This window comes from Tinamus guttatus, unplaced genomic scaffold (assembly GCF_059628265.1).
Source record: "Tinamus guttatus ecotype Peru unplaced genomic scaffold, ASM5962826v1 Tinamus_guttatus_pri_ptg000202l, whole genome shotgun sequence".
NCBI lineage: Eukaryota > Metazoa > Chordata > Aves > Tinamiformes > Tinamidae > Tinamus > Tinamus guttatus.
Genome location: NW_028288736.1, coordinates 474529 through 496740, shown reverse-complemented (window position 1 = coordinate 496740; position 22212 = coordinate 474529). Strand labels below are relative to the sequence as shown.

The 22212-nt window shown below is 42.4% G+C and overlaps 1 protein-coding gene across 1 annotated transcript in view; it reads left to right on the top strand.

Moving 5' to 3' along the window:
* Window positions 1–22212, top strand: part of UGT8 (UDP glycosyltransferase 8) — a 41569-nt gene that overhangs the window by 4900 nt on the left and 14457 nt on the right. Inside the window, exon 2 of the mRNA XM_088523994.1 lies at window positions 11624–12447. Coding sequence (XP_088380120.1) covers window positions 11626–12447 — 822 coding nt within the window. The 5' untranslated portion in view covers window positions 11624–11625. The remainder of the gene's footprint in view (window positions 1–11623; window positions 12448–22212) is intronic.

Genomic DNA, 22212 nt, shown 5'->3' with positions numbered 1-22212 from the left:
GTGCCCACCCCAGCAGCACGGCTGGTGGGAGGGAACCTGGACCCGCCTTCCTGGGCGCTCGGGACGTCTTTGCGCTACCCCATTGCAGCCATACTCCCTTCCTGTTGCTGCATCTTTTGCTGAAGTGATTAAGATGTGTTTGGTTTATGCCTTTTCGTTTGTTTCACAGACGTAACCTGGCTCTTTTTGCCCCTCTCCGCATGTATTGATTAAATCTTTTTGTCTGAGATGAAGCATGGGAAATGTGTAAAGGGATAACAGTGCAAACAGATGAGATGTTGTGCCATAATGCTTAAGCTTTACGTACTGTTGGAAATTGTGTATCAAAATACCCTTTCAAATGAATATTTAATTCTTTGTTTTTCACTTGTTGCTTTAGCAGCTGTTCTTGAGCTATAGTAGAGGTTTTCCAGCCCTATCCACTTCAGATTATTAATATTTCTTTCCTTTATTTATAGGGTTGCTATTGGAGAATGTAGATGCTGTGTTCAGGTTAAATGCTGATTTTGTAGGTTTGTTTGGGAAGCCAGTTCTGCCAGCTTGTCATGATGTAAGCAGGTGTTGAAAAATACTTCTTTTTTTATAGCATGGGTGTGCGTGGACATTGGACTTGGATGGGTGCAGCCACAGCCGCCTTGAAGGGCTTTTCATGCGGAGGGCTGCTGCCAGGGAACTCGGCTCTCCGGCTAAGCAGGAAGGTGGGTGGAGTGGCGAAGATAGGGAACTGGAATATGTGCTCGTCTCTGATCTTTTAGAAAACCACTGTCCTGTCAGGTTGCTGCCCAGTTCCAGGCACCGGACCAACCAAGTCAGGTTTGTGTCAGACCCTAATGGTCCTTGGGGCATTTCGTCAGATTTTGGACACCCGAAGAAAGATGTGTTGCAGAATTAGGTCCTTGTTTAAGTCTGGTTGATCCTTGGGAGAAGGTTGTTTCCTGTCTCTACGTTATTTCGGTAAGATCACAGAAACTGAGGTTTGAGGTGTGTGTCTGAATATTTAGTCTCTGATCGTCAGGCATGGAAGGATCCTTGGGAAGAAAATGACCATAAAATGCTTATAGAAAAACTTGTTTGCACAAATTACCCTTTCCAGGGCTCTGAAGTGAAAATGTGTGTGTGTGTGCTTTTTTCTTTTATTTTTTTTTCTTTCTTCCCACAACACGACTAGAAAGGCCGCTCTGCTCTGTGGGGTGTCCAGTACTTCTGTGTCCTGGAACTCTATAAAAGAGCTGCTTAAATCTTATGAATACTTACGTGAAAACTCACTCAAGAATAGTTGATGCTTATCAGATTTTTTTTTTCTTTTTCAAAGGTCTGGTACACCCTGTGTCTTATTAAAAAGTGTGACTTAAAACTGCAGTGTTTAACCTTTGATGGTGATAAATGCTTCAATTATTCTACCTTATGCTACTTCGGTGTCTTTTTGTTTTTACTTCTTTATCAGTTAGCTTTATTTTCGTTAAAGCACCATCAAGAGGATGGGAAAATGCCAAATTACTTTAATCTCCAGTTTTATTTGGAAAAAAAAAAAACCCTCAATCTTGCACTGGTTATTATTACGTTTTTTGTTATTTCCGTAATAACATGATAGTCTCCATTACTACTGTATTGATGAAGAGAACTTATTTTTATTATACATAAGCATTACTGATAACTGTTTATAGTGTTTGTAAAATTATAGGTGCTTTCCAAACATGGAGGAAAAGTTGCCCGTGTTGCAGAGGATCTGATTAGAACAGACGCGTGCTGCCTCTGGGTGCGCAGTGCTGTGGTTTGGTTTTACACCCAGACTGACTCCCATGAATCCTGATCCTAGAGCCGCTCAGACACCTTTATCTTGACTTTCCAGAATTTTGGCATCTGTCTGGTTTTATTCCTTAATATTTTCTCTTTTTTTCTCTCTCAAAAATGACTTCAATTTTATTTTTAAAAAAGTCCTGTGCTTATACCTTTTACTTACTGAAGTTATAACCCAGTCCTAGACCATTACTGGAATTAGAAATTGTCAGTAAGTCTCTGTATATCTTAACAGCTTATAAAGCTACTGGAAATAAAAGGGAGTGGGTCTGATGCTTTTTAAGAAAGGTCTTGAAGGGTTTTTATGCTTTCTGATTCTAATAGGTGGTGTTATTTTGCTTTTAAAATGAGAACCCCAGAGGATGAAATTATATATGGAGTGAAGCAATTATACAAGCAATTATACAGCATTAAAAAAATTACTGAGAAGTACTTCAAATTAAACAAAAAGCTAATTTGAAGGTGAAAAGCAACAATTTGTTTTTAATCTTTAGTTTGCGGGGGGCGGGATAAGGGTGCAAATACACGTTTGGAAGCAGAAGCAAATGGTGCCAAGGATGTGTGTGCTGAGCAGGGTGTGGAGCAGGGTCTTGGGCAGTGCGGTTACCTAAAGGGAGCTGAGTGAGAGGTGAGCATCCCTAAGGCAGGCGTTTGGCCTCGGAGGAGTTTCCCGCTGCGGTGCGGGGCCGACGTGCTGCTGTGAACCTTGTGATTCTGTTTGTGCCACTCGCGCAAATGTAGTTATTGGCTCTAGGGTGAGGTCAGCGAGGGAACAAAGCGGCTCATTCAGCGCCTCCTGGTGTCATGTGATGGGGTGACATGGAGATAGCTCGTACCAAGCTGCAACGACCCAGCCACGGATGAGGCACCCCTAGCCTGCTAGTGAAGTTAAACTATAATTCCAGCAAAGTGTTTGATAGGGATAGAATGATGTATTGCTTCCGATCCCAAGGCCTATTTAGGAGGCAAATTTTACGCTTTTAGGATTGTGGTATATAACATTAGCCTCGTTGCTGCAGCAACAAATGAAGCTCCCTGGAAAACTGTGCACTGCAGTTTCTTCAGGCTGTGCTTTAAGGAGTCCTCTTGCCAAATACCAGCCCCGCACCATGACTAGTTTGGTTTTGTGTTTTTTGGAGTTTTGTTTTTCCTTTGGATACTTAGAGTTTCAATCCAATTGCTGCTGGGGTGGAAGAAGGGGTTTGGGGGCTCCTCTTCCTCCCTGCTAGCAGAGGACAGGCCTCTGGAGTGATGGAGGCAGCTCCACCAGGCAGCAGCAGCGGTGCTGAGGTAGGCAACTCCCAAGTCCCTGCCCTGGCGTTTAGGCAGGCCCTTCGGCCCTAGTGATTTTTTTTTTTTTTTTTAAAGGTTGTGCTCTTCTGCAAAATGGCTGGAGCAGCCTGAGGACCGTTTTGTGTAGCCCTCCATAGTCTGAGGAACGTTGCGCACAGACCGATATACCTGATGCCAGAGCGTCCCTGGGGACACGGAGGTCGGCGAGGTGCTGCCCTGGGCCCCCAGCCAGGGAGCTCCTGCCTGGCTGAGCTGGGGTGCTGCGGGTCTCTGCGCTGCCTTCCCCGGGGTCCCTGCTTTGGGGGGCACCGTGGGGATGTTGGAGGTGCTGGGGCCAGTCGCCAGTGCCTGTCCGCACCAGCCTTGGCACGAGGCAGGGCAGGTTCCTCTTGGCGCAGTGCTGCCAGGCTGGACCAGGCCTTGCAGGAGGTTGTGAAGTAGTGCCCAAGTATATCAGCAAACACTGTCTTTTCTAAAACAATATTTGCAAGTTGTATCCCTAGTATTTAAGGTGAAAGGCATATGGTTTATAATAACTTTCAGTTACCTCGTTCCTATTGTCAGAGACCTTGCTCTCCTTACCCCTTCTATTTTATTTGGTGAAAATAGTTCTTTCGAAGAAATATATTAACTGACTTACATGGTAGGCCTGTTAGCATAAGTGTTTTATAAAGAACTTATATCCTGTGCAACTCGTGCACATTTACTTGGACTAAATCTTGAAAACAGATACTGGTACAACACTGGCATTCAATAAAATATATATTTTTATGTGGATATTTTTGTGTGTTCAGGTGTAGTGAATTAGGAGAGTGAAGAAATGGAATTTCTGTATAGGAGAATGTCTTTGCACTTTCGTAACTAATGAAGGCATTTAATTATACTTGAAGTATAATATCACTTATCCTCAGGTAAATCTCTTGACTGATTTATCAATATTGCAATACTATCACTAGAAAGTATGCAGGTCTTACTGTGGTTTGTAAGTGATTTGGTGTAAAAATTCAGAAGTTCATATGCTGTCTCTTTGAATATTTATAAGGATTCTATAGCCATAAAGGTGCATTTAAAGCAGTTCTTTCAGAAAGCTATGCCGAAGTGCTAGTAGGAGTGTTTTACCTATTTTTTATTACTTATTCATGTAAGTAGCAGGACCCTAGGTCTCTTCTGTAAGAGTTTTGTTTCTGTGTATTTTTTTCTAAGATCTGTCTATGAACATATCTATTGAAAATACTATTTGTGTGCTAAATGTAACACTTATTTCACCACCTTCGCAGAAATATATGTAGCTTCTGGACAGCTTTTGAATACTAAGGCTGAAATAAAATCCTGTGTTTGAAACTTACTATACAGTTACGTTGCAGTTGAGAAGAGTTTCATAGATCTGCATAACCCATTGAATCTCTTTATACCTCCTTCACTGCTTCTAGAGTGTAAATAGCATCGTAGCTCTCTGGATGCTGACAGCCAAATCATAATGTTTATAAATGTTTCCTCTTTCTTTTATCTGTAGCTGTAGTATTTCTGTGCCGTGGGAGTACTTCAGCTGTTGGATAGAAGACTGTAGTTCAAGAAGACGTGCAAAGGAAATCCCAAAGCCTTGTCCTTGCATAAGTGCACTTGGTTTCTCCATTCCTACATTTGGTTGAAGTAGGAGCAGCCCCTACTTAAAATCCAAATTTTCCTACTTATCTAAACCATTGCAACACGAAATAACAATCAAAGCATGCCCTACTTCTGCAATTTGTAACAAGATCTACCACAGGAAAAACTTAAGAATATAAGCCCCAAGTTTTTGCAAAACTTGTTATCAGAGTCTATTCCTAGGCAATGTAATAGTTGATTATTTAAGGTTTATGAAGCATCTTATTATTGAACTATCCTGTAATTTATATTGGATAACACTTGATTTGTTTCAGGATCTCTTTTTTTCCCCTTTTTCAGTGTCAGACTTGTATGCAAGTGCTTCTCGTTAATTATTCTTCATGTGCCATCTTAGGCTTGATAAAAATGCCTTACTTAAAAGGCCTTTGGTCATGTTCAAGCTTTGCAGGGCTTGGTCCTGTATTTGCTTTAGCATTTACAAGTCTGTGAAGATTGGATGCCATATTTCACCCATAAAACTGTGTTTAATGACAGCGAAGGCAAACAAATTTTCACCTATCAATGGCGCTCTGAATAGGCAGTTCAGAACTGGTCTTTGTAAATCAGGGGATGCAGCAATCCCTTTTTTTGAACTGTCTTGTGCTCCAATATTGAGAATAGATATGTGTCTGTTTCTTTTCTTTAACTGTTCATTTTTATTAAGAATGGGCTGTCTGGTGTGCCTCTTACGGTTCTCATTTTTGACCTCAGATATGAGCAGATTGGTTAACTGAGCTTGGTGCTAAAAAGCAACCTGCTCTGCAAGGTCACTGCCCTCGAGGGCATCCCGGACAGCGGTTTCCCTGTGTGGAAATGGCGTTGCATCTAAAACTTCTATTGCAAGTTTAGTTACAAAACATTTTCCTTTTATGTTTTCTGCTTTTCTAACTTTCGTTCCATTTAGTACAGATCGCTAATGGAGAATTTTGAACAGTTTGAGCTTTACAAGCAGGGTTTTTTTCTCTTTTTGGAAATACAAAGTTTTGTGTAGTGAACTGCTAACAGGCAGGACAACCCCGTCGCGCCCTGTAGCAAGAGCTGAGCGATCAGTGACTGGAAAGATTGCTCATCTGCTGTCAGTGCAGTGCTGCCCTGTGGTGTGAAGGGCACTTGCAAGACGCAGGCGCCTGCCTTGCAAACGAGCTGTCCAAGCACGGTCAGCAAAGGCTGACGAGTTTAGAGATGCTACTAGATTGGAAAATATCTGGGGGGAGGAAGGAAAAATAAAGGTGGCTGTATCGTAGCATGTAGACTCTGAAAAACTTGCTTGTTTCTTTGGAAGTTATGATTGTTGTCTATTAGTGCATTAAAAAGTACTGCGTATATACAGTAACTTGCGGCTACATATGAACTGTTTTCTGAATAAAAATCCTTAAAGCTAGGATTTGAGTTATGTTGTGTACTTAGGGCATCTGAAAGTGAGTTTTGTTTCTGGAGCTTGCACTCAAAACATCAAAAATAGTATTCCTGGCTTGAAATCAAAATAGTTATTTGTGAAGTTCAAAAATATTACCTGAGTAGGAAATTCATGGTAGAAAGCTGTGGGAAGGGGTGGGGGTGGGGGGGAAGAGAGGGGAGAAAAGCCCATAAGATTTAATGAAAAGTGGTTAGGGGTTTGGCATACATTTCAGTACTGTGACTGAGTGTTACCATAAGCTAATGAATATTTCAAATTAAGAAATAAACCATTTTTAAGGCTGAAATACAAAAGTAGTGTTAGTTCAGTTTTACAGTATCCATTTAAGCAGTAAAACTGGCTATATAAATTTTATGAGACTTTCTTGTGAAATGTTCTTCAAGGCCTTTCTGCACTTTCTTATTTCTTTTAATATCAACCCTCTTTTAAGTCACTGATTACTCTTCTGTACAGTTGCATTTTTAGTTCAAGATCCTGCTCCGTCTTTCTGGAAGGCTGGGAGAATATTGCCTTTAAAAAGGGGAGGATGGGATTTAGACCTCTCTTTAAGGGCAGCTGAAAACATGACTCTGTGTGCCTGGCTTTTTGTAATGGGCATTAAGGCTCTTAATCTTGGATCTTATATTTCAATGGAAAAGCCACATGTAGGTAATTAACTTTGTGAGAACCCGTTGGAATAGGTTTAATGTTTAACATCCTAGTGTTTTTTAATATTTAACTTTGTCTTGCTGTGCTCCAATAGGTGAACCGCTTACAGGCGGCAGTTGCTTTTACTACTCTTTACCCCTTAACTTTTTCTCCATACTCTTAATTTCTTGTAGGGCTTTTTGGCCCTAATGGTAGTATTTTAGTTTGAGTGAAAATTATCCAAGTAACTTTTTAAACATTAGAAAGTTTTTTGTGGTGGTGGTGTTTTTTTTTGTTGTTCGTTTGTTTGTTTGTTTTCCCTGTTCCATTTTTCTCATTCTTCTTGGGCCTTCTGCTATAAAATGGCTTGCATGTCAAAAAAAAAAAAAATCTTAGCTCATGAAGACAAGTGTGAAATATAATCAAAGGCAGAAAATGTTAATATAGCAACCGTCTTAGAGACATCTCATCCTCTGGCTTTGGGCTTTGTATCCTTTTTTCTCTTTAAGGAAAGTTGAGAGTTCCTTCTAATTCAAATTCCTAGCATTCAGGAGCACAGAGCAATGGCCCTGGGTGCTGATGCTTTTCAGTTATCTGGGTGTGTGTTTTGTGTTTTCCTCTGGGTTCCAACTACTGGGCTATGGTGCCAGTGTGGAGAGAAGGCCTGTGGTTTGCTGTGGATGAGTTGCCTTCAGACTGAGCCCTGCCCTCTCCCAAGTTGCCTTTGCCTACCCTCAGACCCTGGTAGATATTAACTGCTTTTAGGGATTTTTTGAGAGTCAGAAATTCCCAGTCAAATACGCCTGTGCCAGCTGCTCTCTTAGTACAAATATCTAGCGTGCTCAGAGAGTATTTTCTGGCCCTTTCTGAAGCATGGGACTGAGTGCTGAGCTGAGCTTGCCTTATGTGTTATCTTCATGCTGCCACTGAACACCTATCTCTCTCTTCCCATGGGCTAGATAGGAGTTGTGCCCTTCCGTGCTGTAGGGCTGCCCTCATTTGTGCCACAATTCAGACCTTTCCGGCTCCCCCGTTCTGGTGGCCAAGGCCTGATCCTGTGGGGCTTCATCTGAGATGTTGCTGCCAAAGGTGGTGCCTTGGACTCGGTCCCATTTAAGATCAGTGCCATATTTCACAGTTCAAGAAAACGTCATTTACCAGGCTCCTCTCTAACAGTTTCACGTGTTTAATGGGACTATGATTTGGTAGGTACTATGCATATGTTTTCCTGTCCCTGCAAAAAATACTTGCATTGAAAAGGAGCTGTATAATGCATTTTGAAACCTGTTTTTCAAGTCAGTTTTGAGTAGTGAAGATAACCCAAGCTACAGACTTTGAGGGAAGAAGGTTGTGTCATCTCTTCAATGTAGATGCACTGCATTACAGGAAAATTAAGTTTCTAAATTGTTCAGCATTATGTTGACAGATTTTCATACTGGAAATCATGTTTTGTGGTAGCTTTGTAAACAGGAAAATATTTTATGCTGTTCTCATTAAAAACCTTGCTGTCTACTGGGCTGGATGCTGTGGTCTTCCACTCTGCTTAAGGTGGTAGAGCTGGGGCTTTGCTTGGTAAGCAGGTAACCTAACCTGTGGAAAATGTGCCCTAGGGCTCGGGATTGTGTCTGCCCCATCACTGAGACATGATGTGCTTTTAGCCTCCATCAGATAAGGAGATCAAAGTACAGCATGGGATTCCTGCACCTGGCAGCCTGTCAGGTTGTGACCAGCCCTGGAGCTTCTGCTACCTTTGGTTCCTCTTGCTGCTTGAAATGTTAAATGGTTGTAAATTCCTCAACCCTCTGCCTCCTTCATGGTGTTGTAATGTCATTGCTTTTGACAGAGGCAGTAGCTTAATACCGTGAGAATGTATGTCGTGTGAAGAGATCATAATGAATATTTTTTCCCCAGTTTGATGGCTTTTCTTGACTATTTCATTGAAGAACCTGTTTTAAAAACAAACAGTTCTTCCCCCTTCTGGTGGGGGTGTCCTCCACTGATGCGGAGCCCTGTTGAAGATGGTTGTTGAAGTATGGCTTGTTTGTACCAATTGTGCAGTTTAGCCAAATCTATATCCCTCCGTCCCCTCACATATGAACGCTTTGGAGGTGCTTGAAGCACCAAAAGTTCCACATGAACTTAAGGAAAAATTTTTAATGGTGAGGGTGACAGAGCACTGGAACAGGCTGCCCAGAGAGGTTGTGGAGTCTCCTTCTCTGGAGATCTTCAAAACCCGCTTGGACGCAGTCCTGTGCCACGTGCTCTAGGTGACCCTGCGTGTGCAGGGGGTTGGACTAGATGACCTCTAGAGGTCCCTTCCAACCTTAAGCATTGTGTTATTCTATGATTCTATGCTCACTTCTGAAGAAAGTGAATGCTTAAGTTATCATATACAGCAAACAAGCAGGTCAGGTCCTTGTGCTAGAAGCCTAAAAAATAACCATAAAAGTTTTCTTTATCTCAAAGCTGATAGAGTTTTACAAAAACTATAGATCAGGAGGTGAGTAAAGCTGTTTGCCATGATGTAGTAATGCTGCATTCCTTTCCCCCAACTTCCTTGGAGTAGGAATATGGTTGCTCGTTAGTTTAGCTGCTAATACTTGCATTGAAGGTGATGATCCATCTTGACACTAATTGAGGCAACTTTATAACTTAATCTGAATTTCATGTCAGATAATAATGCATTAAAATAAAAATTAAATTTGCAAGTATACTGTCTACAGGTATGTGAAGCTTTTTAGTGTGCATCAGCCGATGCTGCTTCAACCCCAAATGTGTTGGTGCTGTGGGGATTTCAGTCAGCTCTTGTGGTTCAATTCTTTATTACCTGCCTATGGAAACTGTAAGATTTTATGATTCATCTTAAATGCAGTGGGGCTCTTTTGCCAGAGACAACTGATGTGTCCCTGTTTGAATTATTATTATTATTTTTATATAAACATGTGCATGCACTCAAAGAACTGCTGATGATGCTTAAAACTGACAGAATTCTCTGTGATGGCTGGTAATCCACCATGCACCATTGAAACTTTCTGAAGACAAGTATGGAGGAGACTTCAGAAGAAGTAAAATAGTTTTTCACATGATAAATATGATTAAAATAGTCTATGTGCTTTGTGGTAGTTCTCTAGATTCACTTAGACTCCATGGGTGTGTGCTCATCCATGTGTTAGAGTCAAGCTGCTTACAAAGCTGGGCTGAGAGAAAATTAGGACATCTTTCAAAAAGCAAAATTTTGCATCGCAGCAATACAAATAGACGGTGCTGTAATGGTAACCTGGTAATCCATACCCTATTACAAAAAAAATTGCAAACAGTTTTTTAGGAAGAATATAAGACTGTCCTGTAGGAAGATGTGGGAGATGATGAGTAGGGAGGTTACCCGTTTCCGCAGTGCTCGTGTGCAGGATGCCGCAGCCGGCTTCCTGCCTCCCTCTGGGTTTGGTTTGGCACAGGGAAAGGGCAGAGCACGTGGTCTGGCCTGCGCTTGCTTCTCCAGCTCTGCAGAGGGTCCGAGTGCCTCAAGAGCTCCTGGCCGTGCCCTCTGCCTGCTTCTGATACACTTTGCTCTCATTCAGCCTATACGCATGTTTTTATAGGCTATATTTGCAGAAATGTGAAGAAAAGTCATCTTCTCCCTTGTGTAGCCAGAAGTCTATTACAGCCATGAGCTGCCTGCGTGTAGGTCTGTGCTATTGTGCTACTCATGCTTGAGTATGTGCTCAAGTGCTGATTTAAGTAGGTCCTGACTCAAGTGCTTGTAAAAGTGCTTTGGTGGCGGTTAGCGATGCTCGCATGAACATCTCAGCTCCCTCTGCTGCACTTGCTCTCCTCCCTGAAGTATGGTTTTGAAAGCTCAGAGTGGCGAAATTGGCTCTTGTTTGGCAGCGTTTTCTTGTCACGCTTCAGTTTTCTATCCCCGTGTGTCTGTCCAAGGTTAAAAAATGAAGAAAAAAAAAAAAGCTTGTCTTTTTAAATAGCTGTTTATATTATTAACTCGCATTAGCTTATGAAGAAATAAAATAGAAAAAAAAAATCCTTAAACCAAACCAGGAAGTTACAGTTTGAAAGCTGTGGGCAATGATCCAACAAGGGCTGGGAGTAGAAATGCTGGTAGCTGTGTCAACACTACTATGAACTGCAGTGCTCACTGGAGGGAAGCACAAACCCAGTCACACTTGGCATTTTACGTGCTCCAGTAGAGAGAGCAAGGACTGGTTTGTCTGTAGTAGAAGGCCTTATATTCTGTGTGGAAAGGGAAGTGGCGTTCCCAGTGTGTTCTTTGTGCCTGATGTGTGAATCAATAGGAATTTTAGCATGAGGTCTCTGATCCTTACACCTTTCAGGAATGCTTAATTTCTCCAGTATATTAAAATGACCATAATGCAACAGTGCTTTTAAATATAATCTAAAATCTAGCAAGATCTACCTGTCAGGACTGTCTTTAAGATCTTACAGATTTTTAGATTGGGTGCATCACCTTGAAATTATAGCTGCAGTCTCTACTACGGAGGGTACGAACTCCATGGTTGCTTTTCTTGCTCCATAACACTAATGCTGTATCTATTGGAAGAAGTCTTGGTCTGCCCCTTCAAGCCAGATGGAAACGGAGGGGGCGAAAAAGGGCAGATTTTATTTAACATGGAGCACTACAAGTAGACTTAGAAGCCAAGTGGCTGCTCTCCAGTTCCCTGTGACTGCTACAAAGACGATTTTGAGGTGGGAAGATGTAATTAGTGCTCATGAGACATGCTCAACATCTCATTTGTTTTTGTGTGTGTTAAACTCCCAGGTAGCATACCAGTCTGTTGTCCGTTGATGTAATGCTTTTGTTTTTCATTTCAGCTATGAAGCCGTCCACTCCAGCTCTCGTTCTCCTGTGGAGCGCTGTTGGGATAGCGAGGGCTGCCAAAATCGTCATCGTGCCGCCAATTATGTTTGAAAGCCATCTTTATATTTTCAAGACTGTGGCCTCAGCCTTGCATGACCAAGGTCACCAGACAGTATTTCTCCTCTCTGAGGGCAGAGAGATTCCTCCATCTAATCACTATAGACTTCAGCGATACCCAGGGATCTTTAATAGCAGCACCTCGGATGACTTTCTCCAGTCCAAAATGAGGAGTATTTTCTCTGGGAGACTGACAGCCCTGGAACTGTTTGATATCCTGGATCACTATTCCAAGAACTGTGACATGATTGTGGGCAACCAAAACCTCATGCGTATCCTGAAACAGGAGAAATTTGACCTGCTCCTGGTAGATCCTAACGAGATGTGTGGATTTGTGATAGCTCACCTGTTAGGGGTTAAATATGCTGTCTTTTCGACTGGCCTTTGGTATCCAGCAGAAGTAGGTGCTCCAGCTCCCCTCTCTTACGTTCCAGAATTTAACTCGCTGCTCACAGATCGCATGAACTTGTTTGAGAGGATTAAAAATACCATTGTTTATATTATATCAAGATTTGGAGTCAATTTTTTGGTTCTGCCAAAATATGAAAGGATAATGCAGAAGCACAAAGTTCTGCCGGAACGGTCCATGTATGACTTGGTTCATGGATCCAGCCTGTGGATGCTTTGTACCGATGTAGCACTAGAGTTTCCAAGACCCACGCTACCAAATGTTGTGTATGTGGGAGGAATCCTAACCAAACCAGCCAACCCTCTGCCAGAAGTAAGGTTTGCTGAGCTTTACAGTAACTTCTATCATACGTGGGTCACTCCATGTGATGAAGGGTGGGTTTTAAGCAATAGATTAAGATCTAATGTCTTGACATTTTAAAACTTACTTTGTTTTAACTTAGTGAAATAGACATGTAAAGTAAGGCTTGTTTTGGAGGGAAAGGGGAGGAAAATTGTTAGACACAAACTCATCAAACAGTCTCTTATTGTTGCTGCAGATATTTTCTTGTTCCAAATTTGTGCTTAATGATACAGCAGATAAATGTTTGCCGTTGAAAATGACAATTGTAATTTCTAAGTGTGGATTAATATGGAGGGGGAAAAATAGCCAGCAGACTAATGCTGCTTATACAAAGAAGCGCTTTAGTAGGTTATACCTTTAACTTCATGATATTAGTATTTTCAAGGAGAGTTTGCTTCCCTTCACTGGATAGGTTTAAAATGTCCTTAAAACTAAGCAGGGAGAAACTGTAGAGGTGAACAAATGAAGATGATATGAGTCGACATAAATGGCACCAGTACTTGGATGTAAGTGGTTCCCCCGCCCCGGCCCTGTTCAATTTACAGTAAAACTGAACTTCAAACTGAAATAGTGATAGTGACTGGATTGAGTCCAGAAATCCTGGCAACAAAGACCTCAGGGTTAATAATTAAGTTTTATTACCTCAGTGCAGCATGTGCTTTTGAAACTGGGTATCTGAGAACACCTCTATTCAGCAATACGATGAGTGACAGACAGGAAAAAAATCACAGAAAATCATGTCATTTATGCTTTTATTTATGTATGCATAAATAAATAACTCTTGTATTAGGAATGGTTTATAATAGACTTTTGGCTGAGTGCTAAATAGGTATAAAGATCTGTAGCTTGCTTCTAAGAATGTCTCCTTCAGCCTTATGCTTTTTTTCATAAAAACTACCAAACCCACCCTCTTTCCTCTTTTCTTTACTTTTTTTTTTCTTTGAGTGGATCCTGGATGACTGTATTTTTTTCTTTAGATGAGCCGTGTTTTGACCTAGCAGTATTTTTTTTCTGCCAACTCAGAAAACATCTGACAATTCAGTACTTTGGGCTGTTTGTTGCACCAGATTTCCTTACCTCTCTCTCTCTCTTTTTTTTTTTTTTTCTTTCTTCCCTCTTTCCCAGCTTTAAATATACTTAACCTGAATGAAAGCAGGCATTTGCATAGCATGCCAAATATGCAAGGTGTTATGCATGATAATGCACAATTTTTGATATATCACTCCAGAAACTCGGAAGTTGCAGGACTTCCTCTAACCTCGGCACGACCTAGGACATCTATCTGGGTAGGCATTTGGGAGTATTCTGGCTCCAGGAGATTCTTCCCTTGGAACAATTTTTTTTCCCCAAGGTGTCTCTGCTAGTAATAATCTTTAGTAATAATCTTTAGTAATAATCTTTAGTAATAATCTTTAGTAATAATCTTTAGTAATAATCTTTAGTAATAATCTTTAGTAATAATCTTTAGTAATAATCTTTAGTAATAATCTTTAGTAATAATCTTTAGTAATAATCTTTAGTAATAATCTTTAGTAATAATCTTTAGTAATAATCTTTAGCCACCTTTTGGGGCACTACGACAGTAAAAGGAGCTGCGGGTAACAGTAGAAGGAGCATACAGATTTTCTTGTTGACAATTCGTAGCAATAAGAATGTTCTACTTTGCCTTTCATTTAATGGTTTCCAGCTATAAGTAGCCTGCTGTTTGTATTGGATTACTATTAACAGTTTTTCCTCTGACAGGTTTTCTCTGATGTAGATTAATGTGTTTGTGTTTAGGAAGGTCGTTAACAAGTCAGGCTACACAGCCTGAGAAAGCCATCTGAAGATAGTCCTGTGCTATTTAAAGCTAAGCTGTATTTTCTGTTTGAAGACCTTTGTTTCTTGATTAGTTTTGAGTGTCTTGCTCATTTTCCAAACTTTTTTTTTAATTTTCTGGGAACAAAAATACATCCTTGTTGCACCATAAATTTGGGTGCTACATCAATGTTTTCGTATTTGATCTCTAGGTTCTTTCTTAGGGGTAAAGAATTAACAGTTCCTCTAAAGAAGCAGTTTTTTTTTTTTTTTTTTAACTATCAAATGGTATGGCAGAAAATGAAAGGAGCACTATTTCTTCAGTGTTTTGGTGCAGGGATTTTTTGAGATTGTGTTTGCCTGTACTTTTAAAACTTGAGAACCATGAATGCTGACCTGCTGTGAGAGCTTGGGATGTGGAAAGGTGTAATTGTAAGTAAAATATTTAACGTAACCAGACTTGGCTACACGGTGACCTTGAAATAGATTTATAGATAGAGTACATGCTGGCAAATACATAGTACATCAAAAAAAAAAAAAGGTAATGTTTGTGAAATGGGATTTTATTTATCTTTACTTTCATTAGGTAGTTCATTCTTAGGATTCTCTAAGCAGAAGATTTGAATGAATGCAAAGCAGGCAAAGTGAGTGTTAATCTTTTAAGATATAATTTATCCTTTTCTAAATTGCTATGCATAATTCTACTTTCTGAGGTGTGTACTACAGGTAAATTACTGGTAATCTGTTTGCTGTTACTGAATAATTAGATAAAATTCATAGCTGTTGCTCTACTCTGTGGCAGGTTGAAATCAGATCACTGGTGCTGCTAGAGCTCTCAGCTGTCACCCTGTCCCTGTGGCAGGAGCCTTCACTCAATTATTTTCTGCAGCTTTTGGAGGCTGGTGTGCTAAGGTAAAGCAGAATTGGCATTGGTTCACAAAGTGTGTTGAGGAGAAAACTGGGTTGTTTGGGGAATGATCTCGTGACGGGACAGATGTTCCTGTCCCACGATGATGGGATTCACTAGGGAGGAAGGGCACGTGGTTCCTGCTGCTAACTTGGAGTCAAATTCAATATATTACCAGGCTATTGAGATTCTTGTGTTCTCAAAAGCTGCTTGTGTGCAGGCCCAGTCCTTTTTTTTTTTTTTTTTTTCTCTGTGTGAGAAGGTTTGGGGGAAAAAATCCTGTTGGTGTCTGTGCAGCCTAGCAGGAAAGTCGTTGCCTATCCTGGTGCCTGCTGCTGACCACAGTGAAGGTCTGGGAAGAGGCCACTTCCCTGAAACTGTTTTGGATTTTGGTTGGTTGATTTTGCCTTGCTTCTTGTGGAGAGAGACACTTTCTTATTTTGAGGAGTGGGGAAGGGAAGGGAGTTATGGGTCCATCTGGACTGAACAAAACTATAAAACCAATTGGAAAAGCCTGGTTTCAGCTAATGGGCACTCTCCTGAAAAGGAAAGTAGTAATTAACAGTCAGAGTTAAAGAGCAGATGAAGATCAGGGGTGCTAAGCTACAGCAGTCACGGTTTTTGATTTTCCAGGTGTTGCTAGTTCTGTGTGGCAGTTGCTCAGGACTTGTTCCCGTGTTTCCGTTGGCACCTCCCCTTTAAAGAAGGGGTGCGAGCAGAACACGGAGTGCCAAGCGCCGCGTTGTGGGGGACGGAGCCTCCGTGCCGCGCGTCCCTGGACGAGGCGGCTGTCGCAGGAGCGGGGGCCCGCGCGGTCAGGCCGTCCCATCAGCCACGTGGTCCTGAAGCACCTGGTGACGGCGAATGTCCCCTCGTGTCGTCCTTGTCCGGGCTGCGGATCCCGGCGCTGTGGGGGCGCTGGTGCAGCCGAGCGTAACCCGCGTGTTCCTGTCGTGTGGCGGAGCGGTGAATCCGCGCTGGGATGCGCCCCGGAGCTGGGAGTTGTTCTCTGGGATCAGCAGTCTGCTGCTCCCTTCAGTTAAAGCCTGTGAGCTCGGAGGGCAGCCCATGCTTTGGTGCTGCTCTTTGTTTTTATTATTAATTACTGTCTGCATCCTGCTCCTCTAGAGGGATCCTATGAAGGCGGCTTTCCAAACAGTGCCAGTTTTGAGAAACCATGGGGAAACCTGTTTTGTGGCATTTGTATCTCACGAGTAGATGGATATGTCGGTTAGGCATTAATCCGTGTGATAAGATATCCTTGAAAAATCCTGGAGACTCCCGCTGATGTGTTGGTGCTCGAAGCAGCAGCACAAGGAAATACCCAGTCTTAGTGAGAGAGGGGCAGAGGGCCCTGGGAAAGAGAAGGGACTGGAGGAGATTTCATAGAGATCAAATAATTGTTTATGTGCCTGCATTGAACCATGTTGATGCTGTGATTGGATTCAGTAGTGTTTGAGATAATCTTGGCTAGTATTTAACAACAAGGAAAAAAAGAAAGTAAAATTGGGTCTAACCTGTAACATGCAAGTTGAGCATTTCTTTCTTCATTCCTGCACAGTTTAGAGTAACCATAAAGTTTTCCTGTTAAAGGTTCATGCTGACAAGGTGCTTCTCTTGAATTGAATGCAGTTTTTTCTTGCTAGGGAAAGAAAATCAAATGATTTTTTTTTTTTTGGACTTTTTTACTTGGGTAGGATTAGGGGAAAAAAAAAAGCTAAGCTTACATTATTAAGAAGAATATTCATCTTTGAGAAGGGAAAGCAATCCTTTTAACTATAGCTGACATGGAATAGTAATTATAATTTATTCTCTCTTTCTGTAAATCTGTCATATCTTGTCATTATGTAGATTCAGATCTAAATAACAAACTGGTGGCTTTGAAATTTTGTCAGTGAAAAGTTCTGTTTTCTGAGGTTTGCTGACAGTTGTCTCTTTTTTTGGTAGACTGGTGTTGGCTGACAAGGCTATTTATCTACCTTTAAAATGAGGTGGAAGAATAAGGAGACATTTGTTTCTTAAATTGGATAGTGTCCTTCATTCAAATTTAAGGGCATTTTCTATGGACATGCCCTTTGAGGACAGTAGCAATAGATTTTGGTGTGTTGCACAGCGCTATTACTTTGGCTGTTTAAGGCTGGGGGAATAGTTCTTAAAGCTACTCTTGACAGTAAATTTCTAGTAATATGGAGCAATTCTAGAGCTGCCTGTCTTTTAAATGCAGGCGATCCCCAGCTAGGGAGGCCAAAACTCTTTGGAGGGTGAAGAGGGAGATTATGGGGCACTGTAAAAATTTTGTCCTCTAGCATATGATCACGTGTTTTGGCCCTCATGTATTTCCACATAAAACTTCCTTGCCACCAGCTATTGATCTCCTGCTACGCAAGTGGGTGCTGCCTAAGCTCTTCTAATGCCCACAGCTGTAACACAGCCACCTTTTCTCTGTCATAATCCACACGCTGGATATTCTAGTACTGCCAGACTGATGGAGCACGTCTGTTCCAGCTCTGCTGCTGCAGGAAGAAACCTGCCTCCACCCTAACTTCAGAGACAAAACCTGGGGAAACGGGTGCCTGATAAGTGGGTTTTGTGTCTCTAGTGGAGCCTCGTCAGGAGGGCAGGTCCTGCAGGTATGTGTGCCTGAACTGGCTGGCACTGGGTGCTCTGATGGGCAGCCAGCAATCTGCTCCAGGGGTGAGCAACAGGGGCTGTGCCTCCTAATCCTGAGCAGTCTTGTGCTGCCCATCCAAAAGCAAGGTTACTTGATTCATAGACAGTACTCTAAGGTGATTATTCCTTTAGCACCAGCGATTGTATTGTGACCGGAAGAATGCCGGGTTCAAACCTTCGATGTTGCATGGGTCAAATTCTGCAGAGTCAACAGCTCTTGTTTTCCCATTTTTCTTTATTTAAAAGATGGAGCAAGTTGGCATAAGCTGTTACTGTAGATAGACTGCCTGATTTAAGGCATTCTGATTAATCGCTTTCCTGTTGAAACATGCAAGTCAACAAAAATTATTCATTTGACTAATGTGCTATGCTTTATCTCTAAGTGTCACTTGCAAACTTTTAAGGTTGACCTGTATGTAGGACAAATCAGCTAATTTTATTTTCACAGTCTACTACTTTAGCATAATAAAGAAGAATTTTTAACATAATGTACAGAACTAGAGGATAAGGCTCTGTTTCCAAATGTGTATGTGTCTTTCGTGGTATATGGAGCATGGCTGAGTTTGGATGGCACCTTCATATAGTTTGGGGCATGTTTAGCACTGACATGTAAGAGCAGAAAGCCCAGGCACGAATGGTATCATTGGGGAAAGGCTCTTCAGCATTAGGACAGCTTGTCGTCTTGTCAGATGTCCTGGCTGTTTAAAAAAAGATTATTTAAGTAAAGCAGGTTGCCCGTGTGTTCAGATAATAACGTGCTTGGGAACTGTTTATCCTGTTATCGATTAGCTTTAGAGAACATGCTTTGTTTACAGCAGTGAAGCACCTGCAGGAGGGTTACCTAGAAGAGATCAATGACTCCCAAGAAAGGACAGGAGAGAGGGATGAAGGAGAAGGATAGGACTTGGGTCATGAGTAGTTTTAACACACTGAATTTAGAATCCGAAATAATAGAGATGGTTTCAAGAACCTTTTATTTGATCTTTTAAAGACCTCTGGAAGATTTAAAAGAAAAAAAAAAGTATTTTCAGCTTTTGTTTTTAATGAGAAACAAATGCCTCTGTCTTGCCAGTAATGCTCTTGTCATTAAAATCTTGCCTTCGGGGGAATCATTTTAGGGGAGCCAATTCGTGTTGGGCTAAAACTTGGCATATAGCAGTTTCTTAGTGCCCAGATTCAGCTGGCTGACTTTACAAGCATCCTGAAATAGCTAGGCTCTTTCCTAGCCATGCTGAGAAATTCTGACGGTGAACTTGTTGGCCTCCCCTCTGCAGGGACATGGGAAGCAGAGCAGTGAATGTGTCTTTCGGGAGACTCTCTAAACTGTTACCTTGCTCAGCCAGCAGCAGGATACTCGGTCCCGAACTGAGAGGACAGTGAAACATTGCTTTGTCCATTACCCATGTTATAGTTAACAACTGGCAAATCCTAATTTCATTCTAGATCAAGCAGCGTTTCTGAACAGAGGTCGCTGTTAATGGTATTTTCCCGGTGTGTTTTTATTTGTTCTGCACTGTGTCGAGCTACTGTGAAGGCAGCATGGAGGTGGTGTGGTGGTTTCCTGCAGTCCCCCTTTCTAATCAAATATTAACCTTTCTGTGCTGATTTGCCGGCAGCTCGCCCAGCTCCCTTGCGTCTCCCTGCGTTTGCTGGGGATGTGTGTGCCGGGCAGGGCGCTCCGTGCCGGGCTCCGGCGCTGAACGTGGGGCCGGGACACCTGGCGGCTGCAGCCCTCATATACGGTCCCAAGCCGGTGTCCTCTGTGTGGGCTGCCAGTGCCTAATGGCACCTTCAGAGCAACGACAGCCTCTTGGGAATGTTTCTGAGTACAACCGGTGGCTTCAAGCTCATCAGAGAAGGGGTGATGACATGACCACGTCCTTTAAAAAATAATAATAATAAAAAAGGCAACCTACCACAATGAAACATGGAGGATGGAAACCACATGTTTACATCTAAAAGGAGAGAGAGAAGCTATTTAGCCAGAGGGAAGACTTCTGGAGGACAAGAAATGGGGAAGAGCTTCCCATTGTTAGAGGGAAGCTGTGGGTTAGAGTTGGGTCTCTCGCTGCACCCACAGGGCTCTGGTGTCGTACAGAAGCCAACCTAAATTAGTGTGTAAGGTGGTTTTGTGGGAGGTGATGGGGCAGTATCTGCAACTTTTAACTCCAGCTTCTCTCTAGATGCTTTTCTTGATGTGGCTCCTGGGATCTGTCTTGACCCAATAATGTTCTGTAGAAGGAATAAGTAAAGACAGTTCTCCATATTTGACGGTGTTTGGTATAGGGATTTTTTGGTTTGTTTTTTTTTTTGTTGCTGTTTTGTTTTTTTTGTTCTTTTTTTAAACTACTAGTTGTGCAGGTTTTATAGGCAACTAGTGAGATAGGAAGACTGACAAAACTTTAGTTTGCGTTTGCACTTAACATTCCTAAACCTGGGTCATGATTTTTTTTTTTTTTAAAGACTGTTGTCTCTCTTGTGATGCATACAGGTTCCTTTAAATGAATACTGCATTTGAGGATACCTTTATCGTGCCTGTTACTATATTAACACGCGGTAGTTCTAATGAGCTCTTTTGAAGGGCAAGTTTTGTTTTCACCTTGCTTCCATTTGCTTGAAAGGCAAGCTTGCTCTCCCAGTGTGTTTGCCAAAGGTCCAATTAGTAATGGATTCCTAACAAAGAACCTTGCGCCAGGCAAGCACTTGCACAGCAGTTCTCTGGTTGACCTCCAGCTTGAGGCAGGAGGTGCGCTTGGAGGCTTTGCTGGATCGCTCTGTAATTCTAGAGAAGGTGAGACACAGGAGACGAGGCAAGGGCTTGGCTTGCTGTATTTATTACCTCTGATTTCAGCCTGCGTTTTATTCTTCTTTCAGATTAGCTGGACTTTAAAACCTTGCTTTGGTGTTGGACCTTAAGTGGGGAAAGGTGGTGAAGGTCAGGAACAATAAAATGAAATGTTCTAGACCTAAAAAATGATTTTACTCTTTGAAAATACCAGTACAAATTCCAGTATGTTTTTGATGAGGCACATGCATAGTATATGTGCTAAATAATTGAATGATGAGAGACGCAAGGAAATACTGAATCTGTTTTTTAGTGGAGCTGAGCTGTTCTTGATATTTTTAAAGAGCACTTGATCACAAACAGCAGTATTAGGTAAAATGCGACATTAGTGCACTTAATACTGATGAGAGACTTAAATAGCAAATAATTTTATCAAATTTTACCTTATTGTGTTTCACAAATGTGAATGCTGGCATATGTTTAGATGACTTTAACCGGTTGGGGGGAGGAGGAGGAATTCAGTCGCTGCTATAATCTGCACAGGCTTTGTCAGAGGCATTACTTGTGCAATTGTTTTATTCTATGGGCTGCAAAACTTGAGTGGGGGGAAAGAATGCATATGGGGTATACATTTATTATTATTATTATTATTTATTTTTGTGTGTGTTTGTATGGTAGAATGAGGTTTATAAGCATCTTGAGGCCGTGGGGTGCAACCACCAGCAGTGAGCCGCAGTGGCTCATCCCTGAGGAAGGAGCCCTGGGACTGCAGGAACCAGGGGGAGATGGGGAGTGAGGAGGCTCTTGTCCTGGCTGGGGATGACCCAGCTGATGTTGACTGAATTGGTTCAATTAGGCTATAGGAGAAGGAAAAACCCTTACAGTGTGGACAGGGCAGCCCTGTGTGCTGCCTCGGGCAGGACGAGCTGCCCCTTGCACTCGCACATTCCCCCTGGGCTTTCCCGTCCTTGGCCCATTGGAGCAGATAAGGTGACCTGCAAGCTCCCGGCAAGCCGCTGTGAATGTCGCGCTGTGCCTGGGACTCCGGGCTTGCTTTGGGCACGTGGATGTAACTTTGAGATTAGGTGCGGGGAGCCTGTTTGCTCGGTGCTGCGTGTGCTGGTGGCCACCTTGCCTACCCCAAGGGACAGGCGCCTCGCAGGACAGGGTCCTGTGCAGGTGCAGCGGGGGCTGAGCTGCTCCAGTGGCCTCTGCTGTGACCCACTGGGCTTGAATAGAATCTGATAGGAACCTAAAAATACATTAATAACATAGTATGCATCTGAGAAGTGCTGTGGTTCCCAAAAAGTAAGGGCCATTAGAAATATTGTCTATTCTTTTACCAGTACCTATTTTCTAGGAGTAGACATTCATTTTCTGGGAGGGAATGAGATACATTATTTTTGTCTCAGCAACGTTTTGCAGCGGGAGCTGCGCGGCATGCCTGCGCTTCCCAGCACGGCGCGGTGCTCGGAGAAGAGCCGCTTGTGCTCCCGCGCGTCCGAACGCGGCAGCTGAGCGGGGCGCTGCGCGGGCCGTGCCGGTGCCCGCGCGCTCTGTTTACGCGCGGGCCGGT